Below are 20010 nucleotides of genomic sequence, written 5' to 3' on the forward strand. Positions count from 1 at the left end.
ACACACACCCCCGACACACACACACCCCCCCCGACACACACACACACACACACGACACACACACACCCCCCGACACACACACACACCCCCCGACACACACACACACACCCCGACACACACACACACACCCCCCGACACACACACACCCCCGACACACACACACACACCCCCGACACACACACACACACCCCCCGACACACACACACACCCCCCGACACACACACACACACCCCCCGACACACACACACACCCCCGACACACACACACACCCCCCGACACACACACACACCCCCCGACACACACACACACCCCGACACACACACACACCCCCGACACACACACACACACACCCCGACACACACACACACACACCCCGACACACACACACACCCCCCCGACACACACACACACCCCCCCCGACCACACACACACACACCCCCCGACACACACACACCCCGACACACACACACCCCGACACACACACACCCCCGACACACACACACACACCCCCGACACACACACACACCCCCCGACACACACACACACCCCCGACACACACACACCCCCCGACACACACACACCCCCCGACACACACACACACCCCCGACACACACACACACCCCCCGACACACACACACACCCCGACACACACACACACACACCCCCGACACACACACACCCGACACACACCCACCCCCCGACCACACACCGACACACACCCCCCCCGACACACACACACACCCCCCCGACACACACACACACCCCCCGACCACACACACACCCCCCGACACACACACACACCCCCGACACACACACACACCCCCCGACACACACACCCCCCGACACACACACACCCCCGACACCACACACCCCGACACACACACCACACCCCGACACACACACACACACCCCCGACACACACACACCCCCGACACACACACACACACCCCCCGACACACACACACACCCCCCGACACACACACACACACACCCCCCGACACACACACACACCCCCGACACACACACACACCCCCGACACACACACACACCCCCCGACACACACACACACCCCCCCGACACACACACACCCCGACACACACACACCCCCGACACACACACACCCCCCGACACACACACACACACCCCCCGACACACACACACCCCCGACACACACACACACCCCCGACACACACACACACACCCCCCCGACACACACACACCCCCGACACACACACACCCCCCCGACACACACACACACACCCCCCCCGACACACACACACACCCCCCGACACACACACCCCCGACACACACACACCCCCGACACACACACACACCCCCCGACACACACACACACACACACCCCCCGACACACACACACACCCCGACACACACACCCCGACACACACACACCACACACACCCCCGACACACACACACACACAACCCCCGACACACACCCCCGACACACCCCCCCGACACACACACACCCCCGACACACACACACACCCCCGACACACACACACACACCCCCCGACACACACACACACCCCCGACACACACACACCCCCGACACACACACACCCCCGACACACACACACCCCCGACACACACACACCCCGACACACACACACCCCGACACACACACCCACACACACACCCCCGACACACACACACACACACACACCCCCCCCGACACACACACACACACACACCCCCCGACACACACACACACACCCCGACACACACACACACACCCCCGACACACACACACACACCCCGACACACACACACACACACACCCCCGACACACACACACACACCCCGACACACACACACACACCCCCGACACACACACACACACCCCCGACACACACACACACACACACACCCCCCGACACACACACACACACCCTGACACACACACACCCCCGACACACACCCTGACACACACACACACGAGAATCCTGGGTGAACAGCATGTGCCATTGCTGCAAACAATTTTTGGCAGAGGGGATGGATTCCATTTGTGACTGCCTTGAAGCTCTTTGAACACATGACACAACAATGTTCATCCATCTTCATGCCCACTATTCAACCCTCATCTGTTGTCTTCCACAAACATTCCACCCCTCCAATTCCCAGCAGAAGATGAATCCTGTCTTGATCTTTGTCCGGGTACATAAGGTAGAAGGTCAAATTGGGCCAGCAGCCCACTCCTTCCAAGGCCACGTACAATCTCAAAAAAAGGGAAAAAAATAATCCTTAATTTTTTTTATTTAACTTTCAGTTAGAATCTCACCGGTCAGTAGTTTCTTCAGTGGCCATTTGACAGTTTTCATTCAGGAGAGTGTCGTACAGATCGTGTGATGTGAACAGTGAAGGCGCGGTGCTCGAAGTGGCAACTAGGTTGTCTGTATCTGTACTGAACAGTGTTTCAGCAGTACTTGGCTTTCCATTCACAAAGCTGTAGAGTGTGAAATAGACAAGTTTGAATAATTCTAGGGGTCAATGACATGAATTGAAAGCAGATGTTAATTTATGATACAATTTAATGTGTGTATTGTATAGATATCAGTTGTAGTGAAGCAATACTGGGACTCTTCATTAGAACAGAGATCCAATATAATTGTTCCAAAATTGAGAGGTTTTGACAAGTTAAAAGAAAAAAAGGTAAAATTATTTACATTGATCAGAGAGAGACAGTAACTAGAGGGCATAGATTCAAGGTCACCAAGTTTCAAGGATTCTGACCATTTTGCAACAAAAAGGAATCTTGGTATGATTTATATCAAAATGTTAAGTTAAATTTAGCTCAAGGGATTAAAATCCCCACAGCATCCAGAGGCTTGGGGGTGAGGGGGATGGAAAACTACATGTATTTCAAGCGAGGTGAACAAGTGTGTGGAGTTGTGCTACTTGTATACCACGCCAGCCTGACACATCAAGAGTCATTAACTCATTCCAGACAAGAGATTGGGTGGTCATGCTGATTGATATAGCTTCTTTCCTATAAGACATCTGGGCCTAGAAATTCAGTTGGTTGCGCCAGCAGTTAGCGCCTTAAGAGAAGTGAATTTCGGGCGCTATGCGTGTAGCGTCCGGGCGCAGCGCAGTTTGCGCCTCGCCCCAAATTAAGTGGACCCTTAGCGCCGGCGTAAAGTTTAGCGCCCGCCCGGCTGCGCACGCAGAAAATGACGTCACATCCTCGTGCAACGCCCTTTGCGCGCCCCGATTCCAAACTTCAGTCGGACCGCCCCATTGTGCGGCTGGCGGCCAGAGCGTTTGTAAAATGGAACGCAACACAGCCGACGCGGGCCCCGGGGAGCGCAAATTAAAGGGCACGTACCCTGCAGTATAAAGGGCAGCCATTTTGCAGCAAACACTCTTGTGCAACGGATTTCTGGACACACAAGGAGGAGAGCTAACTGGTTTCGTGCAGCAATAGCTCAGGTATTTTTGGACTCAGGCCAAAGCGCTGCAAGTGCCCTGTTGGAAAGTTGACTGTTTGCCAGCATTTGATGGGGGCTGCATGGGGTGCCAACGCGGAGTTTCAGCGCCATGTGCGTAGGGCTCGCAGACGCGGTGTGAGAGGGGCAGCCCTGGCTAGAGGCAGAGGGGGCAACAGGCGTCGGCAACATAGGCCTTACCCAGTCAGGGTATACCGCCAGCAGCGCTCCTACCTCACCATGAGTGGCGCGCGATGTGTAAGAAGGCTGAGATTCCGAAAGGAGGTGGTTGCAGAGATCTACCACCTGCTTCGCAGAGATCTGCGTCCAAAGCTCAGGTGCAGGACGTCTCTGTCGGTGGAAGTGAAGGTGACGGTGGCATTGAACTTCTATGCCACCGGCTCCTTCCAATCCGCTGTTGGGGACATAGCGAACATATCCCAGTTCAGCGTGCATCGCTGCATCCGCCAGGTGACCGATGCCCTTTTCACAAGGAGACGCCAATTCATCTCCTTCCCCATGGCCCTGGAGAGCCAGCATCAGCGTGCAGTGGGATTTGCTAGACTCGCGGCCTTCCCCTTGGTGCAGGGCGCCATTGGCTGTACGCATGTGGCTTTGCGGGCACCTCTGGAGCATGGCGAGCAGTATCGCAACCGGAAGGGCTACCATTCTCTCAATGTGCAGCTGGTGTGTGACCACAAGCAGCGCATCCTGGCTGTCAATGCCTGCTTTCCAGGCAGCTGCCACGATGCCTTTATCCTGCGGCAGAGTACTGTGCATGACATGTTCGAGGCACAGCCTCCCCCAAGAGGATGGCTACTCGGGGACAAAGGCTATCCTTTGTGTACCTGGCTCATGACCCCGCTCCGCGCGCCCAGGACCGCTGCTGAAGAGGCATACAACGAGAGCCATCAAAGGAGCAGAAACATCATCGAGCAAACTATTGGGGTCCTCAAGCAGCGGTTCCGCTGCCTTGATCGTTCCGGCGGATCTCTGCAGTATTCGCCGCAACGGGTCTCCCAATTTGTCGTAGTTTGCTGCATGCTACACAATCTGGCTCTCCGCAGGATTCAGGCACTGCCACCTGACGTTGGACCACCACCTCAGGAGGAGGAGCAGGAGGAGGAGGAGGAGTACGTTCCCAGGAGGGAGCGACAAGGTCCAAGGGCCGTCCGTCGCCAGCTTATTGAACGTAACTTCTAAGCCCCGTCAGGGAATGCCTTGTGGCCATGAAGCAAGATGAATGCAGCCGCTCCGCAAGCCCTCAGCCGGCGAAGGCAACAAAGACTAACAAGAACAACCATGGACACTGTCTGAATAAAGATAAATTTATATTTGACAAAAATGAAACCCCTTCCCACATGAATCCCAAAAACAAACAACGGCCCCCACAAAAAGTGCAACAAACGACTCACTCCCACAACCTGGGGAGGAGTAACTCCACATTTGAACAAACCAGGCCTCAACCTCAACGCAAAAAACATACCCATAAACAAAACAACCATGGGCAAAATAAAGACGTCCACCGCCATATAAAATGAAAGCTGGCCACACCCTCTACTTAGTGGCCCGCGAGGGCGAGACCTTGTCCAGTCTTTTGGCGCCCCTGCCCGGCCTGCTGCTCCTCCGCAAGCTCTGCCCAGTGGCTGCTGCGAGGCTGGGGGAAGGCGCCTGAGGGTCAGATGTCCTTCCGCCAGATGGCCTTGGGGGGCGGCCTACACGGGCTTTGGGCCTCGAGGGGCCGGCTGTTGATTGGCGCACATGTGCATGGCCACCATCAGCTCCAGCCGCTTGCTGTTGACGCTCCACTGGGGGAGTGGCGGCGACGGATGGCGCAATGTGGGCAAGCTGGCGTATTGGAGGCGCTGGCTGGTGATGTCGCACGCTGGCACTCGCCCGGGCACGCACTGCACGATCCGCACCAATCAGCCGAAGGGCGGATCGCTGTGCTGCTGCAGCGCGGCGGGTGTCCTGGCGATGCCTGGCTGAGGCAGCGCGTGTGGCAGCAGTGAGTGCCCGTTGCCCTGGTCTGCGCCCGCATCACATCCGCCACTGACTTGACGGCATCAGCCAGCAACTCCATCGCCGGAGGCATCCGTTCCACTACCTCCATCATCATCCGGCCACTCTCGGCATTTGATGCCCCAAACTCCCGCACACTGGTTGCCAGCGACTCGATGGCCTCAGGCATCCGTCCCACCACCTGCATGAGCTCTGTGTGGCGGTGGTCCGAATCCTCGGCCATTTGGTCCAGCTGGCGCACCTCCTCCAAGGTGAAGGTGGCCGGACTGGAGGCGGGACTCTCCCGCTGGGGAGCAGGGGTCCGAGCTAGGCGACCCTTGGCACGTTGCTGGCGCCGAATGTCCCCAGCAACTGCACTCCCCTCCGATCCTTCCCCCCGCGGCCCACCCGCAGCCCTCCTGGGTGGCTGGACGCCACTGGTCCCAGCAGCTGCACTCCCCTCCGAAAGTTGCTCCAGGCTCTCGTCCAGGGAAGACGTGTCCAACACTTCGCCCTCTGCTGCGGGACCCGAGTCCTCCCCTGATGGTCCGGGTTGCTCTTCCTCCTCCTCCTCCTCCTGTTCGGAGGGGCTGTCATTGGCAGCTTCAGGGAGCTCTTCGTCACCAGCTGAAAGCAGGAAGGCACAAGAGTAGCTTCAGAGTGAGGAGAGGCCGTCAGCGAGGGAGTCATGACTGGTGGCATTCAGCGCATTGGTGGCACAGTGGCAAAGGAGGTAGCTCGGATGCGCAAGTGTGACGAGAGAGGGCCAAAAGGCAAGGTCCTTACCATTGCCGGGCAGCGGAGGGTCAGCTTCTCCGCAAGCTCTGGGCACAATCACGCGGCCTCCCATGAGGCCACTCACGCGCTCCTCCAGGGGAGTGAGCTTCTGGAACTTGGCGCGGCCTCCCCCGGTGATGTCGCGGCGCTTGCGATTATTCGCAAGTTTAGCCTGCAAGAGAAAGGACGGGCTCTAAGTACGGTGTGTAGCCGTGACGTAGTGTGCACTGCCTCCCATGGCGGAATAGCTTGGCCAGAGTGTAGCCCTGATCTAGTGTGCACTGCCTCTCATGGTGGAATAGCTTGGCCAGTGTGTAAAGTGCAGAATGTGCAATTGATGCTCATGACTGTCCCAAAGCTGCTGGCTGAGGGCTGCCCATTAGGCCTTTCAGGTCCCTTTGCCCATCATGTCAGGTGTACATGCAAGAATGAGGAGGAGAGTGGAAAGGGTACTCACCCTGACAATCCTGGTCAGGTCATTGTATTTCTTCTGACATTGCACCTTGTCCCTGGGGGCATCGCCGTAGGACGACACCCTGGTGGCGATCTCCCTCCAGGCTTTGGTGTAGATGCGGTGGGTGGGATTCCTGCCATTGTCTGGGAACAAGATCCTGCGCCTCTTCTCCAATGCTGTCAGCATGATATCCAGATCACGCTCTGAGAAGCGCAGGGCACGCTCACGGGCCTTATCATGCGTTGCCATGGCTCATTGGCCTCAGCAGCAGTGTTGAGGCCTAGTTTGAAAGCTGCAGTGTGCAGGGCGTGGCAGCAGACCAAATCGTCCCTTCCCCCTTTAAGAGCTGGCCGGCGCCACGGGGTCTGCTGTCAATCAAAAAATGACCGCACCCGCGCTGCGCCCCGCCTCGGCGCTATCCCTCTGCACCGCCGGCTTAGCGCCTAAAGATAGTCGTGTAACGCCTCTTTTAGCGCTCCAGCAACCTCTTAGGGCGAAGCAACTGAATTTCGGCGAAGGGGGCGCAACTTTGGGGTGGGCGCTAAAGTCGGGCGGGTGCTAACGTTAGCGCCCCAAAACTGGCTATACTGAATTTCTAGGCCCTAGGCTTATTATGTCAGGATAGTCTTATTCATTGCAAACACAGGAGATAGTTTCTGGGGGGCCCCATCCAAATGGTGGCCACCAGTTTAATTGGCAGCCTCATCGGCCAACCCCCAGACAAGGTGAGCCGAGAGAAGGTAAGGGGGTCAAGCTGCTAACTTGCTGTCGCGAGGCAACAAAAGGACAGCTGAACACATGGCCAGTAGTCAGTTCTAGAAGGTCTATTTATCGGAGAGGTCTGTCCAAGAGATTGGTGACTGCTACAGGGATGAGGCTGCCCTTCAATAACAACAATTCTAAGAGCTAAATTTTTAAAACACATTTGGAGAAAAAAAAGTTGAATCAGCCAAAGACCCTTACCTGTGCTGGTCTTCGCCAGGCTCATCTGGACTCCCAATCAGGTGTGTGATTTCAGAGATGATAACGCCTCCTGGATAAACACTGCTTTCCTCACAGGTTTCATATTTCTTAACATAATAAAATAAAACAATTAATCTCTATACATTTCACAGGAGGTCTCACGGTTAGCTCATCTTTACTTGGCCTGAGCCCTCTCAACCTAGTGCCCATAAATCCACAGCACTAAAATTCAAGCTCGCTCAGCCACTGGAAAATTGCAGAAATTGTGAAATTGCCCCAATTTCTTGCTAAGAAATTGCAACCTATTGTAAGTATGTGCCGATACTCTTCAGTGCTACATTTGATTATTAATCCATCTTCCCTTCCTAGTTCATGGAGCCACTCTGCTGCTTTCTCCTACACCCAGTTCATGTTGGCACTTCTTCTCCTACTTATAGAATCATAGAAAGTTACTGTAATGTCCGTGTGTAATTGAGACACGGACTGCAGAAGTTGGTTATAACAGGTGTTTACTGAATGGAGACAAAACTGGAACTACTATACAAAGTTACTACACAGGCTTATATACAGGGGTGGTCACTACTGGTACTGCAGTATACAGGGGCTGCAGAATATAGTTCCTTCTTCAAGGTACATACACTACAGTTACGGCACAGAAGGAGGCCGTTTCGGCCCATCGTGCCCGCGCCGGCCAACAAAGAGCTATCCAGCCTAATCCCACTTCCCAGCTGTTGGTCCGTAGCCCTGCAGGTTACAGCATCCCAAGTGCACATCCAAGTACTTTTTAAATGTGGTTAGGGTTCCTGCCTCTACCACCCTTTCAGGCAGTGAGTTCCAGACCCCCACAACCCTCTGGGTGAAGAAATTTCCCCTCAAATACCCTCTAAACCTTCCACCAATTACTTAAATCTGTGCCCCCTGGTTTTTGACCCCTCTGCTAAGGGAAATAGGTCCTTTCTATCCACTTTAACTATGCCCCTCATAATTTTATACACCTCAATAAGGTCTCCCCTCAGCCTCCTCTGTTCCAAGAAAAACAGACCCAGCCTATCCAGTCTTTCCTCATAGCTAAGATTCTCTACTCCCGGCAACATCCTTGTAAATCTCCTCTGTACCCTCTCTAGTGCAATCACATCTTTCCTGTAATGTGGTGACCAGAACTGCACGCAGTACTCTAGCTGAGGCCTAACTAGTGTTTTATACAGTTGAAGCATAACCCCCCTGCTCTTGTATTCTATGCCACAGCTAATAAAGGCAAGCATTCCGTATGCCTTCTTAACCACTGTAAGGGTAATTAACAAGTAAACACTACTGATTGACCAAACAATAAAGAACTTGAGGTTAACGATGGTGGTGTGATAAAATGTGAAAAACAATTCCAAACCTAATTATATACAGGTAGACTATCCTTTATCCGAAAACCTTGGGACCAGATGTGTTTCGGTTTTCGGATTTCAGAAGGTTTTCATCTCCGTATCTGACAACAAACACTGTTGCTTAGCAACAGCTTGTAAACACTCGGGCCCTGCCTTGGAAGCGTCTCTGAAGCTGTTGCTAAGCTACAGAGGCTCTTTCCACAGCCTGACTGTTTAAAAAAATGCTAGGGGAAGAAAATGCCAGGGGAAGAAAAAAAAACTAACAAAACGGCTGCTGATTTCTGCCGTTAGATTGAGGTTTCCGGCTCCCCCTGCTCCGTATCTGAATTCCTTGACTTAGCGGGGGTCTGGGGCTCGACTGCCGCCGCCAGTTGTGGGAAAGCCGGATATCGGCTGACTCCTACGCTAAGCTGGCCTGCAAATCAGGTGGGGGGGGGGGGGGGGGGGGGGAGAGAAAAGACTATCGGACAGGCCGCTGTATTGTTGGGTTCACTCTCCCGGTACCTCCTTCACACTGCCCGGCTCGGCCTGCAATCTCCTACCCAGGAGGGAACTCTGACCCTCTGCCCTGCTCACAGGGAAAGGCTGAGCTCCCGGACCACTCCTGTCATGTTTGGTGCCACTCAGGTCATGTCATGCGCACGACTTACGCTCCACGAAAAAACGTTCGGTTTTTAGAGGTTTTCGGAAGTGCGGATAAAGGATAGTCTACCTGTACATGCAAAAGAATAGTCACCGAGCAAATGATTAAATCACAAGGGAACTAAGGAGTGCAACTGATGGACAGAGACCCCTAACATGGGCAATGTGATAGCATTAACAAATAGTGTGACTAGCACGTGATATTTTGTAATAGCTTGCATAAGCAATAACAAATGTATATAAGTAAATGAAATGAGAGAGATCGGCAAAGTCCCACTTGAAGCTGTCAAGTGAGTCTTCCCCTGCATATGCTTGAATAAAGATTGTTGTGAACCTATCTACCATCATCGGAAATCGGAGTCCCCTCTAACAACCACCTTATCTACCTGGCCTGCTAGCTTCAGGAATCTGTGGACATGCACTCCAAGGTCCCTTTGTTCCTCTACACTATTCAGTGTCATACCATTTAATGTGTATTCCCTTTCATTGTTAGCCCTCCCCAAATGCATTACCTCACACTTCTCCGGACTGAATTCCATTTGCCACTGTTCTGCCCACCTGACCAATTTATGATATCTTCCTGCAGTCTACAGCTTCCTTCTTCAGTATCAGCCACACAGCCAATTTTAGTATCATCTGCAAACTTCTTAATCATTCCCCCTATATTCAAGTCACGATCATTGATATATACCACAAAAAGCAAGCAACCTTGTACTGGGCCCTGCGGAACCCCACTGGAAACAGCCTTCCAGTCACAAAAACACCCATCAACCATCACCCTTTGCTTCCGGTTTCCGAGCCAGTTTTGAATTCAACTTGACACTTTCCCCTGGATCCCATGGGCTTTTAACTTCGTGACCAGTCTGCCATGTGGAACCTTATCAAAAGCCTTGCTAAAGTCCATATACACTACATCAAATGCACTACCCACATCTACCCTCCTTGTTACCTCCTCAAAAAATTCAATCAAATTTGTCAGACACGACCTTCCCTTAACAAATCCGTGCTGACTATCCTTGATTAATCCGTGTCTTTCTAAATGAAAATTTATCCTGTCCTTCAGAATTCTTTCCAATAATTTTCCCACCACCGAGGTTAGGCTGACTGGCCTGCAATTACTTGGTCTATCTTTTTCTCCCTTTTTAAACAAGGGTACCACATTAGCAGTCCTCCAGTACCACACCTGAAACCAGAGAGGATTGAAAAATGATGGTCAGGGCCTCTGCTGTTTCCTCTTTTGCTTCGCTTAACAGCCTGGGATACAGTTCATCCAGGCCTGGGGAGTTATCCACTTTTAAAGCTGCTAAACCTCCCAATACTTCCTTTCTCACTATGTTTATTTCATCTAATATTTCACACTCCTCCCCCGATAACAATGTCTGCTTCGCCCCTCTCCTTTGTGAAAACAGACGCAAAGTATTCATTAAGAACCCTACCGACGTCTCCCGCCTCCACACACAGATTACCCTCATGATCTCTAATAGGCCCTACCCTTTCTTTAGTTATCCTCTTAATATATTTATAAAACATCTTTGGGTTTTCCTTGATTTTACTTGCGAAGAATTTTTCATGCTCTCTCTTTGCTTTCCTAATATCCTTTTTAATTGCACCCCTGCACTTTCTGTACTCCTCTAAAGATTCTGGAGTATTTAGCCCTCGGTATCTGTCACACGCTTCCCTTTTTTTCTTTATCCTACCCTGTATGTCTCTAGACATCCAGGGGGCTCTAGATTTGTTAGCCCCACCTTTTTTCTTTAAGGGCACATATTTGGTCTGAACCCAGTAGCTGTTTCCAGTCCACTATGGCTAAATCCCCTCTGAGCTTAGCAAAATTTGTTTTTCCCCCAATTTAGAATTTTTATTCTTGGTCTATCCTTGTCCTTTTCCAATACTACCTTAAATCTAACAGAATTATGATCACTAGCACCAAAATGCTCCCCCACTGCCACGCCTTCTACCTGCCCAGCTTCATTCCCTAAAACAAAGTCCAAAACCACCCCCGCCCTTGTTGGGCTTGCTACATACTAGGGTTGCAAAATTCTGGGAATTTTTAAAAAGAGGAAACTTTCCATGGGAATTTTGAGTTTTTTTGCACACTGATAGTTTTTGTCTCTGACCCTTATATTATCTTTGTCGTCAAAATAGACATACTGTTCCATACAAATAAAAACAGGCTTTCAAAACTTTATTTAGGTTATAATTTTGAACTTTATTGAACCCCCAGACTGGGATATTGCTATTTCTTGCAGCGACTCCTTACCCTCCAGAAGGCTGTTGTACATTATGACAACACCACCCCATCTAGTGTTGTTGGGCAGCTTCAGTGTGGTGTTCCTGTTCTTTGTCATTTGCTTGGAGTTGTAGGTTGCTGCAACTACCTGTTTTCCCCTGACATACTTAACAACTTGCTTGGCTCTCTTGTACAGTGCTTCCATGGTTCTCAAACCCATGATGTCCTTGAGGAGCAGGTTAAGCCCATGAGTTGCACACCCAATAGATGTAATATGAGGGTAGGCCTCCTCCACTTGAGCCCAAGCAGCCTTCATATTCGCAGCATTGTCAGTAACTACTGCAAAGACCTTTTGTGATCCAAGATCGTTGATGACCGCTTTCAGCTCATCAGCAATGTATGTGCCTGTGTGTCTGTTGTCCTTCGTGTCTGTGCTCTTCGTTATCGTTATCGTTTCTTTGAGCTTTCCTTGGACTCCGTTATACTCGGCCTCCAGCAAATAAGTAGACAAAGCATGTCTGGTGGGAGGACAGTATGCAGGGCGAATAACTTTGAAAAATCTCTTCCAGTACACATTGGCTGTGAGCATGAGGGGTGAGCCTGTTGCATATACAGCTCGAGCAAGGCACTCATCTGCATTCTTCTGGCTATGGTTATCCATTGTATCAAAGAACCTTCCAAGTGGGCCAGGAGTTGCTGATAAGGAGCCTGATGCTGAATGAGAACCATCATCTTCTTGAATGGAAGCAGAGGAACTCTGGGCTGACTGCTGTGAGCTTTGAGTGAAGTTGTTGCATTTGGATAAATGCTGCTGCATCTTTGTGGCATTCTTTACATATGGCTTTCTACAGTGTTTGCACATGTACACAGTCTTTCCATCTTTAATGCCTGGGGTAAAATGCTTCCACACATCCGACGGTAAACGTGGCATTGTTCTATGCAGAGAAATAAAGGGCATTCATCTCTGTGTCAAACTGCGGTTGATCAGCACGATTGCAACAGGGTGAGTACATTTTTGCTGATGCTCTATGTGATGGAAGCATGACCTGTACACACATGACGCTACATCACCAATAGTGTATTATTTTGTATATTTTAAATTGAAGGACAACAGAGTTCAACAAGTAACTGGTTTATTTGGTATAAAGTCTGATTTACTTACTGCATCATCACAACATCAGCAGAAAACAAAATGACTTCCCTCAGGACCCCTAACCTGGATCTTAAAAAAACTATAGCAGTCTTACAGATGCCTGCAGGCCAATCACAATTCGATATGCAAATATTACAAATAGAGGGAGCTAATCGCTCATCCAACCAATCAGGACACATTTGTTCACAGTCACACACAAAACTTGTAATTATTAAAACAAGCCAAGTAAGAAGATAAACATATATTGATTAAGAAATTCCTTAATAATTAAGATTCCATCTCTGTTAGTAATTTTAAAAGAGGACCTGTGGGGGAAAAAATACAAAAAAAACAATATTATGCTAGCATGTGCTTTTTTGGGCAAAATTCCCAAGCTAAGCTTCCCGTGGAAAATTTCCCGGAAATTTTCCACCCCTTTGCAACCCTACTACATACTGGCTAAAAAAGTTCTCCTGGATGCATTTTAGGAATTCCGCACCCTCTATACCCTTCACACTAATTTTATCCCAGTTAATATTGGGGTAGTTGAAATCCCCTACTATTACTGCCCTATAGTTTTTGCATTTCTCAGAAATTTGTCTACATATTTGTTCTTCTATCTCCCTCTCACTGTTTGGGGGTCTGTAGTACACTCCCAGCAGTGTGATCGCCCCTTTTTTGTTTTTCAATTCGACCCATATGGCCTCGTTTGATGATCCCTCCAACATATCATCATCCCTCCTCACAGCTGTAATCGTTTCTTTAATCAATACCGCGACCCCCCTCCCTTTTTACCTCCCTCTCTATCTTGTCTGAAGATCCTGTAACCAGGAATGTTGAGCTGCCATACCTGCCCCTTTCAGCCACGTCCCTGTAATAGCTATAATATCATGGGTCCCAAGTATCTACCTGTGCCCTCAGCTCATCTGCCTTGTTCGCTATATTCCTTGCATTGAAGAATATACCAGTTAGTACAGGCAAACCTCCTTGTTGACTACTATCTAGCCCTTGATTACTCTGTCCTTCCAATTTACTTTCTACGTTTTTGTTTTCCAATTCCAGTTTTTCTTCCCTCACTACTGACTCTACTTTGGTTCCCATTCCCCTGCCAAGCTAGTTTAAACCCTCCCCAACAGCACTAGCAAACCCTTACTTATCCTATTCCCCAGTCCACAGAACTAGTCCTCCCCATTTCTGGGTTTTGGGGAAGGTGGGGGTGGGGGAGGGCAGAGGTGGAGAAAGAAATACAAAGTCAAACGTTGCTCCACACCAGGGACAGAAATTCTTGATCCTGTGAAGCTACTGAGATCAGGAATTTCCATCTACAGCATTCAACCTTCTGGAGCCGCAGCATCAAGTAGGAGCAGAGTGTGATACAAGTTGAAGAGGAGCAGAATAATTTTTGCAAGGAAGTATAATGTCTGCAGAGTCAATGATAAGATACTGCAGAGATTACCAATGGTCCTAGCCATAAATAAGGGTGGCTAGCAGGGGAACAAAATGTCACATAGGAGGACTACGGTGTTAAGGTGTGCTCGTGGGGAAATGCAGCAGGAGCTTTACTCTGTATATAAAATAAGTTATATCTCACCTGGGAGTGCTCGATGGGTAGAGGAGCTTGAAAAACATTTCAATACCCAGTTCAGGAATCCTTCACATTGAATATACACAAAAATAAAGACCCTCCCTCAAAAGAGTTATGAAAAGGTTTTTCCTTTTAAGCTCCCAAGCCAGACCGAGCTCTCATTCCTTCCTCCCAAGAATGCTGTTGGTTGCAGAACAGATTCATTCTCAGCACCGCTGGGAAAACTAATTTCATGCTAATGAACTAAGGGAGGCTGCAGGCCAAATAACTATTACAAGGTCACCTGATAAGCAATCTCTTTTAAAGTCTCTGCTAATTTTATTAACATTGCTAATCCGCTCTTTCACCTACAAATATCACATCTTACATGCTCTTCTTCCTCTTTGCATCATCATGGTTTTGAAATCACACTGTCTCCTATTCCTTACCCATTCTTTACCAGAAGCTCAAAATTGGTGGACGCTTCAACTCCCTCAGTTTCTTCCACAATCTTCTTGCTTTTAAAACCCAACCTTATCACCTAATCACTACTTACTGATTTACCTCATCTTCCCTCCTATGTCTTCGAGCTTGCTGCTGTCTTGCACTACAGGCCCTGGCTCTTCACCTTGGTTTCTCAATAAACAAACAACTTTTTAACCTACTGGAATACCATGTACAGCTGTGCCATCCTGACTGGTGTCCATAGTGATGGGCCGACTATACTTGGAGTAGGAATGAGGCATCCCAGAAGTACCAATCATCAGAGGCCTAGAGGAATAATTAGCAACAATTTACTAAAACAATTTGTAAAAGGTGCATTAACCAACACAATCAAAACTTTTTAATAATCAACGGCAAGCCCGGTAATAGGCTACTATTTGAATAGTCAGGTGCAAAATACATGGTGTTGAACATTTCAGTGGGAGCGTATGTGGGAGTGCAGGAAACGGAGATTTAGCAATGGAATCTTAAATCTGCCACCTCACAGCAACCTTGCAAGAATTTTTTTTTTTTTTAATATAAAAGCAGCACACAAAGGTGCTTAAGGTTCCTACATGATTCAATGTATAAATGTACTGCCTAATGTGGAACTGATCCACTAAAGGTCCCAGGTTTAATTTGTGGTACGTGTTGAATTAGCTGATCTCAGCCAAGGTGGCAGCAGTGACATTATAATTTGCTCCATGTCCCTGGGTTAGGAAGAGCAAGAGAGCTGATTGCTTTCCAGTGACCCCTTCATGTGTGTGGATGTCAGGGGAGGATTGGCTCAGGCTTGACTATGATGTCCATCCACAGTTGAATAATCTACCATCACACACCATCTGGGCTCATGCGAGAGCAGCCACTAAAGGGCGGGGGGGGGTTACACAGCTGAGACTGTGAACCCACACTTCAACGATAGGGTCTCTGCCTCTAGAAGAGCAAGCAAGGGAACAGGACTAAAAGAAAAGGGAACCTTGTTCTCTCCAGTCCCCTGGCCACACAGCTCTTGTGGCTGAGGCAGGTTTAGAGAGGCAGCTATCTGCTCTCAGGCAGCAGTTGGCCAAGTAGGCACAAATAGCTGCCAAGGACCACTATCCCTTATTCGCTCCTCTTTGCCCCCTCCTCAATTAAATTATTTTAGAAAATTCACACCTCCAACCCCCTAAAACAAGCATCCAGCACAAAAGAAAAACTCACATTTTTCTCTTGATTCCAGCCACACTGTTTGACTGCACCATAGTGGCAATGAAGTGGATGATCTACAAATAAAGTTACATAGAGAATGTGAATATATTACAAATCATAAAATCATACAGCACAGAAGGAGGCCATTCGGCCCAAGGTGTCTGTGCCAGCTCTTTAAAAGAGCTGTCCAATTAGTCCCACTCCCCTGCTGGTTCCTCACAGCCCTGCAAATTTCTTCAATTCCCTTTTGAAAGTTATTATTGAATCTGTTTCCACCAACTTTTCAGGTAGTGCATTCCAGATCTCAACAACTCGCTGCGTCAAAGAATTTCTCCTCATTTCCCTCCTAGGTTTTTTGCCAATTAACTTAAATCTGTGTCCTCTGGTTACCGGCCCTCCTGCCACTGGAAACAGTTTCTCCTTATCTACTCTATCAAAACCCTTCATGATTTTGAACACCTCCATTAAATCTCCCCTTAACCTTCTCTGCTCCAAGAACAACCACCCCAGCTTCTCCAATCTCTCCATATAACTGAACTCCTTCATCCCTGGTATCATTCCGGTAAATCTCCTCTGCACCCTCTCCAAGGCCTTGACATCCTTCCTAAAGTCTGGTGCCCAGAATTGGACACAATACTCTAGCTGAGGCTTAATCAGTGATTTATAAAGGTTTATAAAACTTCCTTGCTTTTGTACTCTATGCCTCTATTTATAAAGCCAAGGATCCTGTTTGATTTTTTAACAGCCTTTGTTATAAATTTTTTATGGTTATAAAACTTACTGCTCTTTCCCCCGTCCCTCCACCCCATTTTCTTCTTCCTATCCTGAAAACATTGACATGTTGGGGTATGATTTCACAGGTGCCAGGCCCCCTTCTGGTACCTCACGCAAGTGGTCTTTCTTCATGTGTGAATCTAGACAGCGAGCATTGAAAGGCCCTTGAACCATGGTGGGCATCACAGTAAAGATCAATCCTGTGCTTACCCAACTTCCACTTTCCAGCCAGGAAAAGACAGACAAGACAGATGGACGAACAGATAAACAGACACTGGACAGCAATTTTTGCCCCAACGCCCCTTTGTGCTGTCCAAGGACACAGAGGCCTATTTTAGTACCCCAGCTGAACTCAGCAGAGACTGGTGTGATTGAACCTGGTCGCTGGCAAAGCCAGCATTTATTGCCCATCCCTAGTTGCCCTTGAGACGATGGTGGTGGTGGTGGGCCTTCATCTTGAACCACTGTATTCCGTATGATGAAGGCGCTCCCACAATGCCATTAGGTAGGGAGTTTCAAGATTTTGACCCAACAACAATGAAGGAATGGCACTATATGTCCAAGTTAGGATGGTGAGTTGGAGGGGAATTTGGAGGTGGTGGTGTTCCCATGCGCCTGCTGCCCTCGTTCTTCTAGCTGGTGGAGGTCGCAGGTTTGGGAGATGTTGCCGAAGAGACCTTGGCGAGTTGCTGCAGTGCATCTTGTAGATGGTACACACTGCAGCCACGGTGCGCTGGTGGTGGAGGGAGTGAATGTTTAAGGTGGTGGATGGGGTGCCAATCAAATGGGCTGCTTTGTCCTGGATGGTACTGAGCTTCTTGAGTGTTGTTGGAGCTGCACTCATCCAGGCAAGTGGAGAGTATTCCATCACACTCCTTACTTGTGCCTTGTAGATGGTGGAAAGTCTTTGGGGAGTCAGGGGATGAGCCACTCGCCGCAGAATACCCAGCCTCTGACCTGCTCTTGTAGCCACGGCATTTATGTGGCTGGTCCTGTTCAGTTTCTGGTCAATGGTGACCCCCCCCCCCCCCCCCGCCCCAAGATGAAGAAATATAAACATTGAAAATTTGTTACACATGTAAGAAAACACCATTCATGTACATGTAGACTCATTTCACACACTTGCAGAACTGTTTTTTTTTTTTTTAAGTGCTCCTGTAAATTTTGTACTTAAGAAAAAAGGGGGGCAACTCCACTTAGTTAAAATATTCAATGACACACCTTCCGAATAACTTTGTGCTGCTGTAGTTGCTTCTGTTTCAGGGATGATATCTCCTTCCACAGTGCCTCGTTTTCTCTGAGGAAAACAGACAAGTCTGCATTGTGAGCCTCGTTTAACAATCTGCCATCAATTTACAAAATTAACTCTCATCATTTACAAAAAGGCCAAAATTGAGCATTGTACTCGAAGTTACTCATTTCTTCAAGGTCTTGCCACCTTGAAATCCAAAATGGCAAACCTCTGGCAATGCCTAGTTTGCCAATTTGTTTCAGCGTGAAGCACCTGTGCAAGAGGAGTCAGCAACCATCCAGTTTTGGGCTGAACGGTATTACTTTATGTTTGCATCTCCTTCAACCAACTTAGATTTTCTTTTTCTTCAGGCTTTTTTCCTCTCGTCTTAGTGGAGAATAAGTTCTTTAAAACTCTTTTCTCTTCCCCCAGCCTCTGCTAACTTGTTGCTCTCACCCTCTCTACCACAGTATTTTGATACCGAATGTGTTCATGGCGTTGAGCCAGCATTCAGATACTCACAGGTCCAAATCCAGTCTAAACAAAATCTTACGGTATAAAGCCAGAGAGTTAGAATGCAAAATGGGATGGGAGGGAATGGGATTTATGTAACACCTAATCACATCCTCGGGACATTCCAAAGTGCTTTACAATCAATGAATTACTGTTGACGTGCAATGGCCGTTAGACAGGCATGGCAACAGCCAATTGGTGAATGACCAGTTCATCTGTTTCTGGTAACTTGAGGAACTTGTCTGAATATGTGAGGAGATTAATAGCGCCGAGATAAACAATTTACATAAAACCTTTTAGGAGGTCAAAGATCCCAAGGTGCTTCACAAGTGCAGACATTGGATACCATGCAGTGTTGGGGCAAAAGTTAGGGAAGGTGACTGAAGACACAAAGATAGGTTTTGAGGTGGTAAGAGATGCAGGTAAGAGATGCAGCAAGACAGAGTGGTTTAGGAAGAAAATTCCAGACACAGACACACACGAAAAGTGATGCAAGTCTTCAGTGTCACTTTTTCTTTCATATAGGATATAAGTGTCCTTGGGTCAAACCACACTGAGGGTTACACCCCCCTCCCATTAGATTTTCCTACATTGCACACATTCTTAGACCCAGATCAGCACAGCTCTGAAAACAGATCTTGGTGCATTCTGGGAAAGCTAAAAGGGCTAATCCGCTTATGTTGGGAAAGCCCATGCACAGGCAAAGGGTCCTTCACTTCAGTTTCTCAAAAACAAACATTTCTACTCTATGTCTGACAATATCTAAATTATTAAAACCTTTTAATAGCCAGAATTGTGCCGTCAGCCAAGTCATGTTTTCCCTTCATCTGATGAACATCTGACAGGATTTTCAACACTTCTTGCTGTCTCAGTTTAAGGTCATCCACTCGGCTCACAGAAACCTTAATTTAAAAAAAATCACATCTTAGGAAATTGTCTATGTGGCTCTAGCTATACACTCATCTCAAATTCCAAACAATGTACTTGTGGATCAAGCTATTTATTGCACATTATTAGAGATTTTGCAGTGTATATTTTCATTCTGTTGTTTCAAATTTTACTCTTTTTCAGGGTAATTACAATTTCCTGACCCCTTTGCTCAAGGCTTAAACACACTTCAGTTTCCCATTTTCTCCCCTGTCCCTTTACCAAAGGCATGACTAAAGCTGCCATATGGTCCCACAAGCACCAGCAGCTAGCTGGTACCTTGTTCAATTGGCCATTCATAATGTGCAAA

At 48.7% G+C, this 20010-nt stretch overlaps 1 protein-coding gene across 1 annotated transcript in view; it reads right to left on the reverse strand.

The window, feature by feature from the left end:
* LOC147125177 (heat shock factor protein 1-like) overlaps positions 1-20010 on the reverse strand; it is a 48906-nt gene that overhangs the window by 9517 nt on the left and 19379 nt on the right. The window contains exons 4-9 of the mRNA XM_085998656.1: positions 19551-19675; positions 18251-18326; positions 16268-16329; positions 15250-15355; positions 7641-7747; positions 2299-2463 (exon numbers count right to left, since the gene is read on the reverse strand). Coding sequence (XP_085854782.1) covers positions 2299-2463; positions 7641-7747; positions 15250-15355; positions 16268-16329; positions 18251-18326; positions 19551-19675 — 641 coding nt within the window. The remainder of the gene's footprint in view (positions 1-2298; positions 2464-7640; positions 7748-15249; positions 15356-16267; positions 16330-18250; positions 18327-19550; positions 19676-20010) is intronic.

This window comes from Somniosus microcephalus, chromosome 1 (assembly GCF_052327205.1).
Source record: "Somniosus microcephalus isolate GS21.2 chromosome 1, FLI_Smic_1.0, whole genome shotgun sequence".
Classification (NCBI taxonomy): Eukaryota; Metazoa; Chordata; class Chondrichthyes; order Squaliformes; family Somniosidae; genus Somniosus; species Somniosus microcephalus.